At 38.7% G+C, this 19,612-nt stretch overlaps 1 protein-coding gene across 6 annotated transcripts in view; it reads right to left on the bottom strand.

The window, feature by feature from the left end:
- The window catches only part of LOC127881940 (syndetin-like), a 64,779-nt gene extending 49,238 nt beyond the window's left edge, over positions 1-15,541 (bottom strand). For 2 of the 6 annotated variants that reach the window (XM_052430223.1, XM_052430242.1), the window contains exons 1-5: positions 8,749-8,844; positions 5,633-5,710; positions 5,097-5,198; positions 3,009-3,080; positions 485-609 (exon numbers count right to left, since the gene is read on the bottom strand). In XM_052430223.1, coding sequence (XP_052286183.1) covers positions 485-609; positions 3,009-3,080; positions 5,097-5,198; positions 5,633-5,710; positions 8,749-8,790 — 419 coding nt within the window. In that variant the 5' untranslated portion in view covers positions 8,791-8,844. Of the gene's footprint in view, positions 1-484; positions 610-3,008; positions 3,081-5,096; positions 5,199-5,632; positions 5,711-8,748; positions 8,845-15,037; positions 15,077-15,414 lie in introns of those variants that run through there. The other 4 variants (XM_052430209.1, XM_052430201.1, XM_052430216.1 and 1 more) reach the window with 4 other exon arrangements.
- Positions 15,542-19,612: the final 4,071 nt, after the last annotated feature.

Genomic DNA, 19,612 nt, shown 5'->3' with positions numbered 1-19,612 from the left:
TGTAAAGTATCTGCCTAGTCTCAGAAAGATGGCTAGAACACAACATATACATTCTGATTCATATTAAGTATTTGCCTAGCCTGGTAGTTGCCTAGATACAGCCTCCTATATACAAAAAAGCTTACATAACAAAACAGCATGCAGTTCATTACAAACTCGTATTCCATTTTTATTAACTGTAATTTTATTTTCATGTCTAAATATATATAGTAATACAATTCAAAGTTTAAGTGTTGCTTTAAATGTTTTCCTTCAAATAAACAAGCTTTTTGTATAACCAAACAACATATTTTTGTGTTTAAATTATGATGTATATTGTTTGAGATTCTGAAAAATAATTATTCATAATGAACATTGTTTCTTAAAAGCAAAATATCGGCAAATGAGTCCGAAAGCCCTTCTGGAATTGCAAGTGACAATTAATATTTTTAAATCATAACAAGCTGAGCTTAACGAAGAAAAAAAGTTGTCTGAGCACACCTACCCTCTGCCATCTTTGCAGATGATAGTGGCCAGCTGTAATGTCTTCTGGAGCTCCATGACTCTCTGTAATTCGGCTGCATATGCAGGGTGGTTCTCCAAAACCAGCTCAGAAACTTTCTTTGAAACCTGCAAGAAACAAAAAAAATTCTAAGCTTATAAATTAATGTAAAAAACATAACATTAATAGTCAAATGTTTCCAGAGAAAGAGAATGGCCTGGTGTCAGGAGAGCTTTTAGGGGAAATCATAACTTAAGATAACTTAATAATTAATAGGGCCTTAGTATTAAAGAGGCAGAGGGCTACCAATTGATCACTGTGACAAAAGTCTTATTTTTAATAGTAAACACAAAATCCAGATTTTATATAAATGTATAAGTACACATGGGAGATTTAAAGCATGCTTGCTTCTCATCATAGAGTAGCCATGACAATGTATCAAACCATGTAGCATGGAATGAAAGTTGTTCTTATTTTGTCCTTCCAAATGTATATCTAGGAAAACAGAAATGTCTTAAACTCAAGGATCAATCAACATAGTTAATAAACTTATAAATGACTTTAAAAAAATTCTGTCTATTTGTCCACATTATTAACCAAACCAATTTTGAGTTTTATCGTTTTCATTAACAAATTACAATTATTATGATTATGGAAAATATAAATAAAAAATTAATAAAAACAAGAATATCAGTGAAACTGATGGATGCTCCCCGATGAAGCGCTTTGTCAATCTATGTGTTAATAACCACCTTAAACAAGATATGTGTTTGTCAGAAACACTTTGTTCCCTGTTGTGCCGCTTTAAATGTATATATTTGACCTTTGACCTTGAAGGATGACCTTGACCTTTCACCACTCAAAATGTGCAGCTCCATGAGATACACATGCATGCCAAATATCAAGTTGCTATCTTCAATATTTCAAAAGTTATTGCAAATGTTAAAGTTGGCGCAAACAAACACACAAACAAACCAACAGACAGGGCAAAAACAATATGTCCCCCACTATAGTGGTGGGGGACATAAAAATCTATTATTAGCCTTGGTGACCTTGACCCCAGTGACCTAAAACCTCATCAAGAGGTAGAGGTCCATGCAAGGTACCTACATGCCAAATATGTAAGAGATCGGAAAAAAATATTGAAGGTGCTATGAGAAACTGTAACAAAAGTGTGACGGAAGGAAGGAAGGAAGTAAGGAACTTCAAACTGGCAACTGTATGCCCCCCGAAAATTTTCGGGGAGCATAACGAATGAAGTGCAATAACATAATAGGGAAATACAAGAGATGTCTTTGTCAGAAACACAATGCCCCCTACTGCGCCGCTTTGATTTATTTTTTCTATTTTTTTATTATATCCCTTTAAAAAATATTACTTCCCTTGTAAAAATGATCTGTACCTGCCAAATAATCAATATAAATTATCTCCCTTTAAAGCTTGTTACTTCCCTTAGATTTGTTTTTTTTACCTTTGACATTGAAGGATGACCTTGGCCTTTCACCACTCAAAATGTGCAGCTCTTTGAGATACACTTGCATGCCAAATATCAAGTTGCTATCTTCAATATTGCAAAAGTTATGGCCAATGTTAAAGTTTTCAGATGGATGGACAGTTCAAATTCTATATGCCACCCTACCGGGGGCATACAAATCAATTAAAAGAATATAAGCTATGACACTTTAGTATTTAATTTTATGGAAAGCCATTAGCAACCATCAGAATCCCAGCCGGAGACCGCCTCAGACAAATACAGGGCGCAGGATCAGCAGGGTTCACAGGGGTTTACACACGGGCTGGACAGAGTGTAAACACACCATTAAGAACTATATTTTTGCAAACATCTAAAGTTATAGAAATACATTTGCAAAAACCTTCAGTGCATAAAAGAAATTGTTTGCTATTATAAGAAGTTAAAGAATAAATCCCTGACTAAGTCTAAAATTGGTGTCAAAATTTCACATATCCTGCAGCATAACTGTGAACATGAATGCTCAACATATAGAATTTTTGGTCAAGAACACAGGCTTAGTAAATAAAATAATGCTGATGTATTTCACATTGCCATTAGCAGTATAAAAACTGTAATTTTTGCACTGGTTTAAATTCTTAAGAAAAATTATTTTAAAAAGTTATTTGAAAAAAATGATCCACTTATGTTCAATTCTGAACCTCAAAAAGTCATGCGATCCTGCACCCTGAATAGGCATTGAGGCAACACAATGAATATTGTGACTTCCTTAAAGCATATTAACACAAATATTGAAGTAACAGTCCCCATGCCTTACGCGCCATTACCTGCGCTATTACCTACGCCCTCTTGGGATGAAACATATTTTCAGCCTGTCATTTATTGATAACACACTTGTACAGGTAAAATTTGTGAACAGAAAGGAATCATTTGTACCTTCGTATCTTTTTCAAGACACACAAAGGATTTATGTGCAACTGGATGCTTAAATTTAAGTGTTTCTATATACTATTCATAACATTCCTGTAAATTGGCTAAGTAAAAGAATCAACCTACTGCCTGCAGTTGTCTTTGAAGTCGGTTTCTATCATCATCTATTTGCTCTAAATTTAGGGCTTCTGGAAGTTTCTAAAAATAAACATGTGAGATGATAAAATTACAAACAAGAGCACCGCCTTGCGGGTGCAGACCGCTCATCTATTTTCTTTTTAAAGGTGAAGGGACTCTCATTTTCAATCACAAAGGAGGGAGGGGTGGAGTGAAGAGGGGTGTATAGTGTGGGGTTGTGGACATTTATTACATTATCTTCCAAAAAAGCGAAAAAAAAAAAAAAAAAAAAATCGGGGGCGGGGGGTGGGGGGGGGTGGGGGGGGGTGGGGGTGGGGGGAAGGGCGATGGGGGGGGGGGGGGATTTTTTGGGTGCGATGGTTGGACGGTATTTCAAACATAACCGTTTACAAAAAAAAATGGGGGGGGGGGTGGGGTATAGTGTGAGGGTGTGGTGGTAATTTGTGAGATGATCTTAAAAAAAAAAAAAAAAAAAAATTGGGGGAGGGGGGTGGGGTGGGGTGGGGGTATAGTGTGAGGGTGTGGTGGTCATTTGTGAGATGATCTTAAAAAACAAAAAACTAAAAATAGGGGGGGGAGGGGGGAGGTGGGGGGGGAGGGGGGGGAGGGCACGGGGGACGGTTTGGGTGGAGTCTATTGTGGTATGTCAGGTAAGAGTAGTTTCGTCAAAGTATCAATCAAATCTAATCATAAATAAAGAAGTTATGGCAATTTTAGCAAAATTTAATTATTTGACCTTGAGAGTCAAGGTCATTCAAAGGTCAAGGTAAAATTCAACTTGCCAGGTACAGTAACCTCATGATAGCATGAAAGTATTTGAAGTTTGAAAGCAATAGCCTTGATACTTAAGAAGTAAAGTGGATCGAAACACAAAATTTAACCATATCTTAAAAGTTACTAAGTCAAAAAAGGGCCATAATTCCGTAACAATGACAACCAGAGTTATGCAACTTGTCCTTTTACTGTACCCTTATGATAGTTTTTGAGTGTTCCAAGTATGAAAGCAATATCTATGATACTTTAGGGGTAAAGTGGACCAAAACATAAATCTTAACCAAATTTTCAATTTTCTAAGTATAAAGGGCCCATAATTCCGTCCAAATGCCAGTCAGAGTTACATAACTTTGCCTGCACGGTCCCCTTATGATAGTTAATAAGTGTTGCAAGTATGAAAGCAATAGCTTTGATACTGTAGGAATAAAGTGGACCTAAGCACAAAACTTAATCAAATTTTCAATTTTCTAAGTATAAAAAGGGCACATAATTCTGTCAAAATGCCAGTCAGAGTTACATTACTTTGCCTGCACAGTCCCCTTATGAAAGTTAGTAAGTGTTGCAAGTATGAAAGCAATAGCTTTGATGCTTAAGGAATAAAATGGACCTAAACACAAAACTTAACAAAATTTTCAATTTTCTAAGTATGAAAAGGGCACATAATTCTGTCAAAATGCATGCCAGAGTTATCTATCTTTGCCTGCCCAGTCCCCTCATGATAGTTAGTAAGTGTAACAAGTTTGAATGCAATAGCATTGATACTCACTGAGAAAAGTGGACCTAAACGCAAAACTTAACCAAAATTTTCAATTTTCTAAGTATAAAAAGGGCACATAATTCTGTCAAAATGCACGCCAGAATTATCTAACTTTGCCTGCCTAGTCCCCTCATGATAGTAAGTAAGTGTACCAAGTTTGAATGCAATAGCATTGATACTTTCTGAGAAAAGTGGACCTAAACGCAAAACTTAACCGGACGCCAACGCCGACGCCAAGGTGATGACAATAGCTCATAATTTAAAAAAAAAAAAATAGATGAGCTAAAAATATTAAAATAAAAAAATATACATGGAAAAGGTTTACAAAACAAAATGCGTGTCTTTCCCTTGGAAGGATCTTATTCGGCATAAAATCTCCATCATTACTTGAAATACACCCTACTTTCAAAACTCTGCAAAACATTGTCCTATAGCTTTGTGATAACTAAGAAAAAAACAGCATGAATTACAAAAGTATTACACAAGACGCTAGACACAGCTCGAGACAAAATTAGTTACTAATCCAACGAGATGTGATTATGTACCTGCAGTTCAAACAGACTGGTGTCTGTGTCCTCATAGTATTCTTTGTCAATATTCTCTATAGTCTCACGATCTTCTTGTGGGTTAGACTGCAGCATTTCATGCTAAAAATGTTCACAGACACGGTTTTATGCTTTGAGAATTTTCCTTCACAAAATATTACATTCCATTGCAACTTCTTTGCTACTTGAGATAAACCCCCGTACAACAAGTCTGTTAGTTGCCTACATTTTAGATTATGTTAATATTTAAAAAATAAAATAAAAGAATTTCAATATTTGCATAACAAGATTTTACGACACATTAAACATGTATCAATCTTTGTGATTTTACCAATTTAAAGCAAATTGATGCAGAAATTCCCAATATCATGGGAATCGGTCATGTTCCAAAACTGCTGAAAAACACCCCAAATAAATATTGAGGTATAAGTGTGAAACCATTGTTTCTAATACAGAAATGTTGAGCAGATACACTAGCTTCAAATATATATTTGATAGTGATTTTTTTTTCTAAAAAGTTGTGTAATGCAACAGACCTTATACTTGGAAACAGCAGGTTCATCAGCAAACAACTCATGACTGATGTTTTCTTCGATTAGTGATATATGAGAATCCTGGAGAACAAAAATCAACAACAATCAACTTGTGCTTAAGCACAAGTTACAAATAGTCCAAAATAAAATGGTTCGTTTTATTAACAATTCCCATTGTAGGACATCACTTGTTGTATCGCATTTTGAAGAACTTGGTTTATTGAACGTTGAACAAAGATGCAAGCAACTTCGGCTTAAACACATCCATAAGATTTTCTACAATAAATGTCCAAGCTATATGAAAGACAATTTTGTCAAATGTACAGATGTCCATCAGTATGGGAATAGATCCCGATTTAATTTTTATGTACCTCAAGTTGATGGCTTTACTAGTTCTTCATTTTACTACAATGGTATTACGGATTGGAATGCATTACCCGATAATATAAAGTCCATCGAATCGAAATTTACTTTTAAGAAACTTGTTAAGACACATCTATTAAATGATATGAAGGTAGACGAGAATTCCATGTATTTTTACTTTTAGATTTGTTTTATTTTTATGTAATTCATTATTTTTATGTTTTTTATTCGTGTCAGTGTATTATCATGTCAACTTTTGAAAGATTCACTTAATTCGTAGAAGAAATCATGTGTAGGATCATGTCGATTATATATTAAGAACTGAAAAAACAATATATTTATAGTCACGTATAAGATCTGTTCGACTAAATCCAGGGACCCCGTTGGAAATAAGCTTTTTCATGTTTACATGTCTAAGCTTTACGGGTTATCCTGTGTATACATCATGTCGTAATCTTATTTGGATCTGTGATAAATGGCACCATTCATGTAATGCATGTTTCTGAATATGATAATAATGCAATCTATACGTTACTTATTGCCTTGATTGCATTGAATTGTAAATTGCTTGACATGTATGCACAAATAAAACAAACAAACAAACAAAACAACATCAATAACTAGTTGTTAAATGATCACAATATATAGAATATAGCCAACTTCACATGGTAGGCTTCTTAAATGTGCATAAGATATTTTACAATTGTGTATAGGCGACTTCATAATTATGTTAATTAAAGGTCAAATTACAACCATTTAAAGAATATTTAAAATCATAATTTTGAATATTCTGTTTCACACTTGTGATATCCTGTGATATGCACATGTTTTACAGTACAGCCAAAGCGGCACAAACATAATCCGCGGCTACGCCACGGCCAGATTATTAGTCCGCGGCGGCCGAATCGTGCGTTCACGCGGCGTATCGCCATGGCACTCGGCATCGATCCGCGCAACGACGCCGAAGTCTGTATTAACCTCGCGTACTTTCGCGGAGTAAATCCGCCGCATACGTACGCGGCGGATCGAGTTAAAAGATATCCACCTACATGTACATATATGTATGTGTAGCGTAGAATTAATTACGCGCAACTGTTTATGTTTCGTTCGATTATCATTATTATATTTGTAATCCGAAACACACTTCAGAATTTTAATGCTAACGCGTCCTTTGGCAAATTCTAGCGTCAAATAAACAGTGCTAAAATATCCTTTGTTTCATAAAAAGCGCGCGAAAATTATGCAGACATGTAGAAAGTCGTTTGGAAAGTTTGGGTGTATTTTGTGTTGTATAAATACATGAACATCACGTCAGGCGTAAATCGCGTGTTCAGTGGAGAAAAAAAACGCCCCGATTAGACGTTATTTCATCATCTCTATAAATAGTAACAAATGCCCAAATGTATTTGATACTTAAGGAAATATCGAGAATGTTTGTGTATCGTAAATATTTACCAGCATTTGCTTTAAAACTGGAATATACGGGATTATCGGGTAATTAGTAGCGATATTAACTGTATAATATGAACAAAATAAAACGTGTTTATATACGCATATTCAAACAATAGTTGTAATAAGCTGATAATTAACAAAACTACAAATACGTCGTCACCGTCTTGATTATTGATGTGGCTTCAAACTGCTAATTTTCTCAGCTAAGGTATAATAGCGGAATCAACATGCAATTATTTTATAAATCCACCATATGCTTGAGCCTTGACCACTTGTATGTGCGAAAACATAATTACGTGACCTTGTTTATGTGTGAAATACATACGCGGGAAACAAACCTAATAATTGGCCAGACACATTAACTATGCTTACATGTATATGCTAATACAATCCGCGCACAATAAATTTATTATGATTTTAATTATTGTTATAATTGTTCTTTCAAAATTTGTTAACTACATGTAACTAATAATTAAAAAAAAAAATATTTCATGATCGCATCGACTCGGCATCATGTCGCGGACCGCGGCATGTCTCGGCGGACAGATGCCAAGTTTCGCGGCGAAATGCGACTTGCCGCGGCATACTGACGCGGCTTCAACGACTGACGCGGCATCGACTGGTTTCGCCTTGCCGCCGCGGATCGCGAAATACGTTTGTTCCGCTTTGGCTGTACTGTACAATATTTTTACACTCAGATTTTTGCTTTTCAAAAAATCATTATCTGGTATTTTCCAGCTTGAGGTTTTTGGCCTCAGAGAGGATGTTGATATTTTTTTAGATGATGCCATCATCTGCCAAAAGTCTAAGAGCGCTGTTTTATAAATTAAATAATCAGCAAAGTCATTTCTATAGATCAGAAATAAGATGGGCCTCAAGACAGTGACCTGTGCGACTCTGGAAGTTAAAGTTACCTTGTCTGGCATGGTTCTCTCCAGAACAAAAGCAGGGTTCTATTTATAAGAAAGTCAGATATCCAGAAGAAAGCATGTGAAATAACTCCAAAGTATCTTAGTTTGTATAAGCTGTGCTGGTGGGGTACTTTATTTGAATGCTTTGGCATGTAGAAATGATGTCAAGTCATATACCTTGATTATTTGATAAATTCTATTTTAAAAATGATAAATTTCAATGCCAGAAAACGATAATTACATTTCAATTTGTTAATATTCTCAAGTAAAATCGTATGCATACATTTCATCCGAAAATGTTTTTGATGCGATATGTGGTATAGATTATTTTAACATGCACACTAATACCAATACCAATAATTACAACATAAAGGATTGAATAATGCCATTTACCTGTTTTGTTAATAAAGATTTCAATTTGTTTTTGAGATCCATAGTTTCTTCATATCAGTAATTAACGATATTAAAGCTGTGAAAAGTTCACACCTAGACCTATAAGTTTTGTACTCTTTATGGTTCGTAATCGAAATGGAAGGTTAAAAACTACTAGTATTGCTCATGTCCGTTGGACGAACCTAAAAAATAAGAAATCCCATGCTAAAGATAAGATAAGATAAGATTTATTTTGATAAGATAAGATTTATTTTGAGTCGGCAAGAGTTAAACAACAAACATAAGCTCAGACAGCTTGTCTACATCTACATCTACATCGTACGTCGCTGCCGTCAAACTTGACAATTATGCGACGGGTGGTGAAGAGATAAAGTAAGAATGGGAAAATAGTACAGTGAGAAGAGTTTGATAGTTAAAAGTCAGAAGGACAGTACAGATGCGTCCCCAGCTACGTTTCATCCCTCTACCTCATGCCTCTCCGGCTACGGTGGCCGCGGAGAGGATTGAACCTCAACCGGCACAGCCATGAGGTGTCATTGGGGTTTACTTTGTAGCTGGCGCTGACGACTTGATTAGAAACTTAAGTTTGCTAGTCCCTGCTTGAAGGATACCAAGTCAGGGGATTCTGCAACAGCGGCTGGTAGGCTGTTCCAGGTCGGTATAATACCGGGGAAAAAGCTATGCCTGTAGTAGGATGTCGATGTGGAGATAGGCAGGAACTTGATGTCATGGCTTGATCGGGTTCTGCTTGAGCCTGGGGAGAGGTATTTTGCTGCTGGGATGTCTATGAGATTGTTTGATATCTTGTAGATCATCGTCAGCTGGGCCTTTGTCCTCCGTGACTCCAGGGTTTCCCATTGCAGGTGATCAAGCATGGATGTGACGCTGCTAGTGTTATGGTAGCGGTTCGTCACATACCTGGCTGCCCTTCTCTGGACCATCTCCAGATCGTGAATCTGGTCCTTCTGGTATGGGTTCCAGACCGTGCTGCAGTATTCCAGGTGTGGACGGACGAGTGAAAAGTAGGCAGCACTTTTTACGTTCTCGTTGCCAATCCTTAGATTTCTGCGGAGGAATCCCAGCGTGCTGTTTCCTTTCCGTGTTACGGTCTGGATGTGAGGTTTCCAGGACATGTCTTTCGTCAGTTCCACTCCGAGGTACTTTGACGTCTCTTCACTGGCGAGTATATGGCCTTTGAGGGTGTAGTTGTGCAGTAATGGGGATCGTTTTCTGTGGACTCGCAGGATGCTGCACTTCTCTGGGTGGAATGACATTCCCCAGAGTTTCTCCCATTGCCACAACCGATGGAGGTCTTCCTGCAGATGGTCGCAGTCGCTATCTGAGTCTATTTGTCTGTAGACCACGCAGTCATCCGCAAAGAGTCTTGTCTTGGATGAAACTCTAAGGGGGAGGTCGTTTATAAATACCAGGAAGAGGATCGGTCCAAGCACACTCCCCTGAGGCACTCCGCTGACTACTGGGGCAGGGTCTGAGGTAGCACCATCTACAACAACTCGCTGCGTTCTGTCGGTCAGGAAGGCTTTAATCCATTCCAATGTCTGGCCGCGTATACCGTAGTGGTGCAGCTTTGTCAGCAGACGCTTGTGGGGGACCTTGTCGAACGCCTTACTGAAGTCCAGGATGGCTAGGTCGTGTTGTTTACCTGTGTCTAAGGACTTCAGTAGTTCATCTGACAAGGTTAGGAGTTGTGTTTCGCAGCTCCGTCGCCTTCTGAAACCATGTTGGCAGTCGGTTAGGATGTTGTTACTGTCCAGGGGTCCCATGACGTTGCTGACAATGATGTGCTCTAGCATCTTGCAGCATATACAAGTGAGAGATACAGGGCGGTACAACCGACTATAAAACATGATGAATAAGAAATAACAAGTGTATAAAAGCTGAAAGACTGGAAACAATTTGTTCTACAATTAAAAGGCAGATATACATATAAATATATAGCATGATATTACAACATCAGATATGGTACTAAAAAGTTTAGATTTGTCTGCATTAAAAGTCAGATAATTTTTTAAGAGAAAGAATAAAATATCGACTAGACACAGCATGCAGAGCATACAAAACATATCAAGCATACAAAGCATACATAGCATGCAGAGCATACAAAGCGTACGGAGCGTACAAAGCAATCAGAGTATACAAAGCGTAAGGCACACAAATTATACATAGCATACATAGCATTAAACGCAAACAAAGCACACAAAGCATGCCAGGCATACAAAATATACTAGGCATACACAGTACACAAAAATACACCAAGCAAACAAGGCATATAAAGTATATAGAGCAAAAAACACATGCAAAGCACACAAAGTATACAAGCAAACAATGCATATAGAGTATATAAAGCACACAAAAACATGCAAAGAACACAAAGTATACAAAGCATACAGATCACACGAAGCATATAAAGCATATAGGGCCTACAAAGCATACAGAGCATGCACAGCACACAAAGCATACAAAGCTAAGAAAAATACTAACAGCATATAACATTTAAATAAATAAAGCATAGAGAGCATGCTAAGCATCCAAAGCACACAAAGCTAAGCAAATCTAACACTATACATGTATAACATTTTAGTAGAAAATGAACTTAAAACTAAGTGATGTGATGCTCCCTTGCTGTGGAAATCCCATTCAGTCTACAGCATTTGCACATACAGATTTTTGCATTCCATGTCCCAATTAAAGTTTTAAATTGCGAAATTTGTACATTTTCTAAAATCTTCTGATAGGGAGTTCCAGAGCGAGGGGCAACATATCTAAAAGAATTTTTACCATATGCTAAACGAAATTGTCAGATTTATTCCAGAGCTTTAGAGTGACATGCGTTAGTGTTGGTGTAGTATAAATCGTAATATAAATAATAATTATTAAATTGTTTGGTTTGTTACAAGTAGCGTGTCAATCCGTAGTATTGGCCCTCTTAATGAATACGGTACATTTTGGAAGTGAACAAATATAAAAACACGCACGTGTTATATATTAATCTATAATTAAATGTGTATTCTTTGAACTCACAACAAAAATGCATTTAAATCGGCATTGTTTGTCAAAATACTGGTTATACTTAGCTCCCTACGGTAATCTGTATCATGTAGAATGGTTCTCATAACATCAGCCCTACTGAGTGGTTGCTTATATTTGTTACTATGCGCATGAGTTTGTTCTAAAAAAAATAGCATCTTCATTGAAAAACGAAACTCTTGCTCATGTTGCTCGTAAAATAATTTTGTATTTTATAAAAATAATAACTCCGCCAAGGACGGTCCCAAGCCCGCGCTGAAAAATGAGGAGGGTTGGGCGTAGGGCTAGCTACCCTACCCTGTTGAAACGTTAATGCTACCGAAACGCCAACAGAATAACAGCAGACATCACGGACCTGGGAGAAGGTGGACCTCCAGCTGGAGGACGTATGACGCCGGACGGTGATAGCCAGTGTTAACTGGAAGCCATCAGGCCGAAGACCATCATCTCCACCAGGACCACTACCACCATCGGTACATGGAATGTCCGAAACATATATGAGACCGGGAAGACAGCACAGGTGGCCGCAGAGATGAGGAAGCTTAACCTCACCATCCTAGGGATCAGTGAATCAAGATGGACTGGCTCTGGGCAGAAGCGACTGACTTCCGGTGAGTTACTGTTGTTCTCGGGGCATGAGCAGGAGGATGCAGCACACACCCAGGGAGTTGCCCTAATGCTTTCCAAGTCGGCACAGAGAGCGCTCATCGGGTGGGAGTCACACGGACCTCGGATCATGACGGCCTCTTTCCTTACAAAGAAGAAGAGGATCAACATGGACATAATCCAGTGCTACGCCCCAATAAACGACAGTACATAGGATGTAAAGGACGACTTCTACAATAGACTGTCAACCATCATACAAGACAGACCAAAGAGAAACATCATTATTCTAATGGTTGACTTCAACGCCAAGATCGGCAGTGACAACCAAGGATATGAGGAGATCATGGGAAAGCAAGGGTTAGGCGAGATGAACGACAACGGGGAGAGATTCGCCGACCTGTGCGCTACAAGTAACCTGGTCATCGGAGAAAGTGTTTTCCACCACAGAAGGGTACACAAGGCAACTTGGGTGTCACCAGACCTGTCAACGGAGAACCAGATTGACCACTTGTGCATCGCAAGGAGTTTTCGTCGCTCTCTTCAGGATGTACATGTCAAGCGAGAAGCAGACATGGCTTCGGACCATCATCTCCTTGTCGCCCTTATATTTATAGTCACGTATAAGATCTGTTCGACTAAATCCAGGGACCCCGTTGGAAATAAGCTTTTTCATGTTTACATGTCTAAGCTTTACGGGTTATCCTGTGTATACATCATGTCGTAATCTTATTTGGATCTGTGATAAATGGCACCATTCATGTAATGCATGTTTCTGAATATGATAATAATGCAATCTATACGTTACTTATTGCCTTGATTGCATTGAATTGTAAATTGCTTGACATGTATGCACAAATAAAACAAACAAACAAACAAAACAACATCAATAACTAGTTGTTCAATGATCACAATATATAGAATATAGCCAACTTCACATGGTAGGCTTCTTAAATGTGCATAAGATATTTTACAATTGTGTATAGGCGACTTCATAATTATGTTAATTAAAGGTCAAATTACAACCATTTAAAGAATATTTAAAATCATAATTTTGAATATTCTGTTTCACACTTGTGATATCCTGTGATATGCACATGTTTTACAGTACAGCCAAAGCGGCACAAACATAATCCGCGGCTACGCCACGGCCAGATTATTAGTCCGCGGCGGCCGAATCGTGTGTTCACGCGGCGTATCGCCATGGCACTCGGCATCGATCCGCGCAACGACGCCGAGTCTGTATTAACCTCGCGTACTTTCGCGGAGTAAATCCGCCGCATACGTACGCGGCGGATCGAGTTAAAAGATATCCACCTACATGTACATATATGTATGTGTAGCGTAGAATTAATTACGCGCAACTGTTTATGTTTCGTTCGATTATCATTATTATATTTGTAATCCGAAACACACTTCAGAATTTTAATGCTAACGCGTCCTTTGGCAAATTCTAGCGTCAAATAAACAGTGCTAAAATATCCTTTGTTTCATAAAAAGCGCGCGAAAATTATGCAGACATGTAGAAAGTCGTTTGGAAAGTTTGGGTGTATTTTGTGTTGTATAAATACATGAACATCACGTCAGGCGTAAATCGCGTGTTCAGTGGAGAAAAAAAACGCCCCGATTAGACGTTATTTCATCATCTCTATAAATAGTAACAAATGCCCAAATGTATTTGATACTTAAGGAAATATCGAGAATGTTTGTGTATCGTAAATATTTACCAGCATTTGCTTTAAAACTGGAATATACGGGATTATCGGGTAATTAGTAGCGATATTAACTGTATAATATGAACAAAATAAAACGTGTTTATATACGCATATTCAAACAATAGTTGTAATAAGCTGATAATTAACAAAACTACAAATACGTCGTCACCGTCTTGATTATTGATGTGGCTTCAAACTGCTAATTTTCTCAGCTAAGGTATAATAGCGGAATCAACATGCAATTATTTTATAAATCCACCATATGCTTGAGCCTTGACCACTTGTATGTGCGAAAACATAATTACGTGACCTTGTTTATGTGTGAAATACATACGCGGGAAACAAACCTAATAATTGGCCAGACACATTAACTATGCTTACATGTATATGCTAATACAATCCTCGCACAATAAATTTATTATGATTTTAATTATTGTTATAATTGTTCTTTCAAAATTTGTTAACTACATGTAACTAATAATTAAAAAAAAAAATATTTCATGATCGCATCGACTCGGCATCATGTCGCGGACCGCGGCATGTCTCGGCGGACAGATGCCAAGTTTCGCGGCGAAATGCGACTTGCCGCGGCATACTGACGCGGCTTCAACGACTGACGCGGCATCGACTGGTTTCGCCTTGCCGCCGCGGATCGCGAAAAACGTTTGTTCCGCTTTGGCTGTACTGTACAATATTTTTACACTCAGATTTTTGCTTTTCAAAAAATCATTATCTGGTATTTTCCAGCTTGAGGTTTTTGGCCTCAGAGAGGATGTTGATATTTTTTTAGATGATGCCATCATCTGCCAAAAGTCTAAGAGCGCTGTTTTATAAATTAAATAATCAGCAAAGTCATTTCTATAGATCAGAAATAAGATGGGCCTCAAGACAGTGACCTGTGCGACTCTGGAAGTTAAAGTTACCTTGTCTGGCATGGTTCTCTCCAGGACAAAAGCAGGGTTCTATTTATAAGAAAGTCAGATATCCAGAAGAAAGCATGTGAAATAACTCCAAAGTATCTTAGTTTGTATAAGCTGTGCTGGTGGGGTACTTTAGCATGTAGAAATGATGTCAAGTCATATACCTTGATTATTTGATAAATTCTATTTTAAAAATGATAAATTTCAATGCCAGAAAACGATAATTACATTTCAATTTGTTAATATTCTCAAGTAAAATCGTATGCATACATTTCATCCGAAAATGTTTTTGATGCGATATGTGGTATAGATTATTTTAACATGCACACTAATACCAATACCAATAATTACAACATAAAGGATTGAATAATGCCATTTACCTGTTTTGTTAATAAAGATTTCAATTTGTTTTTGAGATCCATAGTTTCTTCATATCAGTAATTAACGATATTAAAGCTGTGAAAAGTTCACACCTATAAGTTTTGTACTCTTTATGGTTCGTAATCGAAATGGAAGGTTAAAAACTACTAGTATTGCTCATGTCCGTTGGACGAACCTAAAAAATAAGAAATCCCATGCTAAAGATAAGATAAGATAAGATTTATTTTGATAAGATAAGATTTATTTTGAGTCGGCAAGAGTTAAACAACAAACATAAGCTCAGACAGCTTGTCTACATCTACATCTACATCGTACGTCGCTGCCGTCAAACTTGACAATTATGCGACGGGTGGTGAAGAGATAAAGTAAGAATGGGAAAATAGTACAGTGAGAAGAGTTTGATAGTTAAAAGTCAGAAGGACAGTACAGATGCGTCCCCAGCTACGTTTCATCCCTCTACCTCATGCCTCTCCGGCTACGGTGGCCGCGGAGAGGATTGAACCTCAACCGGCACAGCCATGAGGTGTCATTGGGGTTTACTTTGTAGCTGGCGCTGACGACTTGATTAGAAACTTAAGTTTGCTAGTCCCTGCTTGAAGGATACCAAGTCAGGGGATTCTGCAACAGCGGCTGGTAGGCTGTTCCAGGTCGGTATAATACCGGGGAAAAAGCTATGCCTGTAGTAGGATGTCGATGTGGAGATAGGCAGGAACTTGATGTCATGGCTTGATCGGGTTCTGCTTGAGCCTGGGGAGAGGTATTTTGCTGCTGGGATGTCTATGAGATTGTTTGATATCTTGTAGATCATCGTCAGCTGGGCCTTTGTCCTCCGTGACTCCAGGGTTTCCCATTGCAGGTGATCAAGCATGGATGTGACGCTGCTAGTGTTATGGTAGCGGTTCGTCACATACCTGGCTGCCCTTCTCTGGACCATCTCCAGATCGTGAATCTGGTCCTTCTGGTATGGGTTCCAGACCGTGCTGCAGTATTCCAGGTGTGGACGGACGAGTGAAAAGTAGGCAGCACTTTTTACGTTCTCGTTGCCAATCCTTAGATTTCTGCGGAGGAATCCCAGAGTGCTGTTTCCTTTCCGTGTTACGGTCTGGATGTGAGGTTTCCAGGACATGTCTTTCGTCAGTTCCACTCCGAGGTACTTTGACGTCTCTTCACTGGCGAGTATATGGCTTTTGAGGGTGTAGTTGTGCAGTAATGGGGATCGTTTTCTGTGGACTCGCAGGATGCTGCACTTCTCTGGGTGGAATGACATTCCCCAGAGTTTCTCCCATTGCCACAACCGATGGAGGTCTTCCTGCAGATGGTCGCAGTCGCTATCTGAGTCTATTTGTCTGTAGACCACGCAGTCATCCGCAAAGAGTCTTGTCTTGGATGAAACTCTAAGGGGGAGGTCGTTTATAAATACCAGGAAGAGGATCGGTCCAAGCACACTCCCCTGAGGCACTCCGCTGACTACTGGGGCAGGGTCTGAGGTAGCACCATCTACAACAACTCGCTGCGTTCTGTCGGTCAGGAAGGCTTTAATCCATTCCAATGTCTGGCCGCGTATACCGTAGTGGTGCAGCTTTGTCAGCAGACGCTTGTGGGGGACCTTGTCGAACGCCTTACTGAAGTCCAGGATGGCTAGGTCGTGTTGTTTACCTTTGTCTAAGGACTTCAGTAGTTCATCTGACAAGGTTAGGAGTTGTGTTTCGCAGCTCCGTCGCCTTCTGAAACCATGTTGGCAGTCGGTTAGGATGTTGTTACTGTCCAGGGGTCCCATGACGTTGCTGACAATGATGTGCTCTAGCATCTTGCAGCATATACAAGTGAGAGATACAGGGCGGTACAACCGACTATAAAACATGATGAATAAGAAATAACAAGTGTATAAAAGCTGAAAGACTGGAAACAATTTGTTCTACAATTAAAAGGCAGATATACATATAAATATATAGCATGATATTACAACATCAGATATGGTACTAAAAAGTTTAGATTTGTCTGCATTAAAAGTCAGATAATTTTTTAAGAGAAAGAATAAAATATCGACTAGACACAGCATGCAGAGCATACAAAACATATCAAGCATACAAAGCATACATAGCATGCAGAGCATACAAAGCGTACGGAGCGTACAAAGCAATCAGAGTATACAAAGCGTAAGGCACACAAATTATACATAGCATACATAGCATTAAACGCAAACAAAGCACACAAAGCATGCCAGGCATACAAAATATACTAGGCATACACAGTACACAAAAATACACCAAGCAAACAAGGCATATAAAGTATATAGAGCAAAAAACACATGCAAAGCACACAAAGTATACAAGCAAACAATGCATATAGAGTATATAAAGCACACAAAAACATGCAAAGAACACAAAGTATACAAAGCATACAGATCACACGAAGCATATAAAGCATATAGGGCCTACAAAGCATACAGAGCATGCACAGCACACAAAGCATACAAAGCTAAGAAAAATACTAACAGCATATAACATTTAAATAAATAAAGCATAGAGAGCATGCTAAGCATCCAAAGCACACAAAGCTAAGCAAATCTAACACTATACATGTATAACATTTTAGTAGAAAATGAACTTAAAACTAAGTGATGTGATGCTCCCTTGCTGTGGAAATCCCATTCAGTCTACAGCATTTGCACATACAGATTTTTGCATTCCATGTCCCAATTAAAGTTTTAAATTGCGAAATTTGTACATTTTCTAAAATCTTCTGATAGGGAGTTCCAGAGCGAGGGGCAACATATCTAAAAGAATTTTTACCATATGCTAAACGAAATTGTCAGATTTATTCCAGAGCTTTAGAGTGACATGCGTTAGTGTTGGTGTAGTATAAATCGTAATATAAATAATAATTATTAAATTGTTTGGTTTGTTACAAGTAGCGTGTCAATCCGTAGTATTGGCCCTCTTAATGAATACGGTACATTTTGGAAGTGAACAAATATAAAAACACGCACGTGTTATATATTAATCTATAATTAAATGTGTATTCTTTGAACTCACAACAAAAATGCATTTAAATCGGCATTGTTTGTCAAAATACTGGTTATACTTAGCTCCCTACGGTAATCTGTATCATGTAGAATGGTTCTCATAACATCAGCCCTACTGAGTGGTTGCTTATATTTGTTACTATGCGCATGAGTTTGTTCTAAAAAAAATAGCATCTTCATTGAAAAACGAAACTCTTGCTCATGTTGCTCGTAAAATAATTTTGTATTTTATAAAAATAATAACTCCGCCAAGGACGGTCCCAAGCCCGCGCTGAAAAATGAGGAGGGTTGGGCGTAGGGCTAGCTACCCTACCCTGTTGAAACGTTAATGCTACCGAAACGCCAACAGAATAACAGCAGACATCACGGACCTGGGAGAAGGTGGACCTCCAGCTGGAGGACGTATGACGCCGGACGGTGATAGCCAGTGTTAACTGGAAGCCATCAGGCCGAAGACCATCATCTCCACCAGGACCACTACCACCATCGGTACATGGAATGTCCGAAACATATATGAGACCGGGAAGACAGCACAGGTGGCCGCAGAGATGAGGAAGCTTAACCTCACCATCCTAGGGATCAGTGAATCAAGATGGACTGGCTCTGGGCAGAAGCGACTGACTTCCGGTGAGTTACTGTTGTTCTCGGGGCATGAGCAGGAGGATGCAGCACACACCCAGGGAGTTGCCCTAATGCTTTCCAAGTCGGCACAGAGAGCGCTCATCGGGTGGGAGTCACACGGACCTCGGATCATGACGGCCTCTTTCCTTACAAAGAAGAAGAGGATCAACATGGACATAATCCAGTGCTACGCCCCAATAAACGACAGTACATAGGATATAAAGGACGACTTCTACAATAGACTGTCAACCATCATACAAGACAGACCAAAGAGAAACATCATTATTCTAATGGTTGACTTCAACGCCAAGATCGGCAGTGACAACCAAGGATATGAGGAGATCATGGTAAAGCAAGGGTTAGGCGAGATGAACGACAACGGGGAGAGATTCGCCGACCTGTGCGCTACAAGTAACCTGGTCATCGGAGAAAGTGTTTTCCACCACAGAAGGGTACACAAGGCAACTTGGGTGTCACCAGACCTGTCAACGGAGAACCAGATTGACCACTTGTGCATCGCAAGGAGTTTTCGTCGCTCTCTTCAGGATGTA

Source organism: Dreissena polymorpha, chromosome 1 (assembly GCF_020536995.1).
Source record: "Dreissena polymorpha isolate Duluth1 chromosome 1, UMN_Dpol_1.0, whole genome shotgun sequence".
In the NCBI taxonomy this organism is placed as follows: Eukaryota; Metazoa; Mollusca; class Bivalvia; order Myida; family Dreissenidae; genus Dreissena; species Dreissena polymorpha.
The sequence above is the reverse complement of the archived record's forward strand: the minus strand, read 5'-3'. Positions and strand labels throughout refer to the sequence as shown.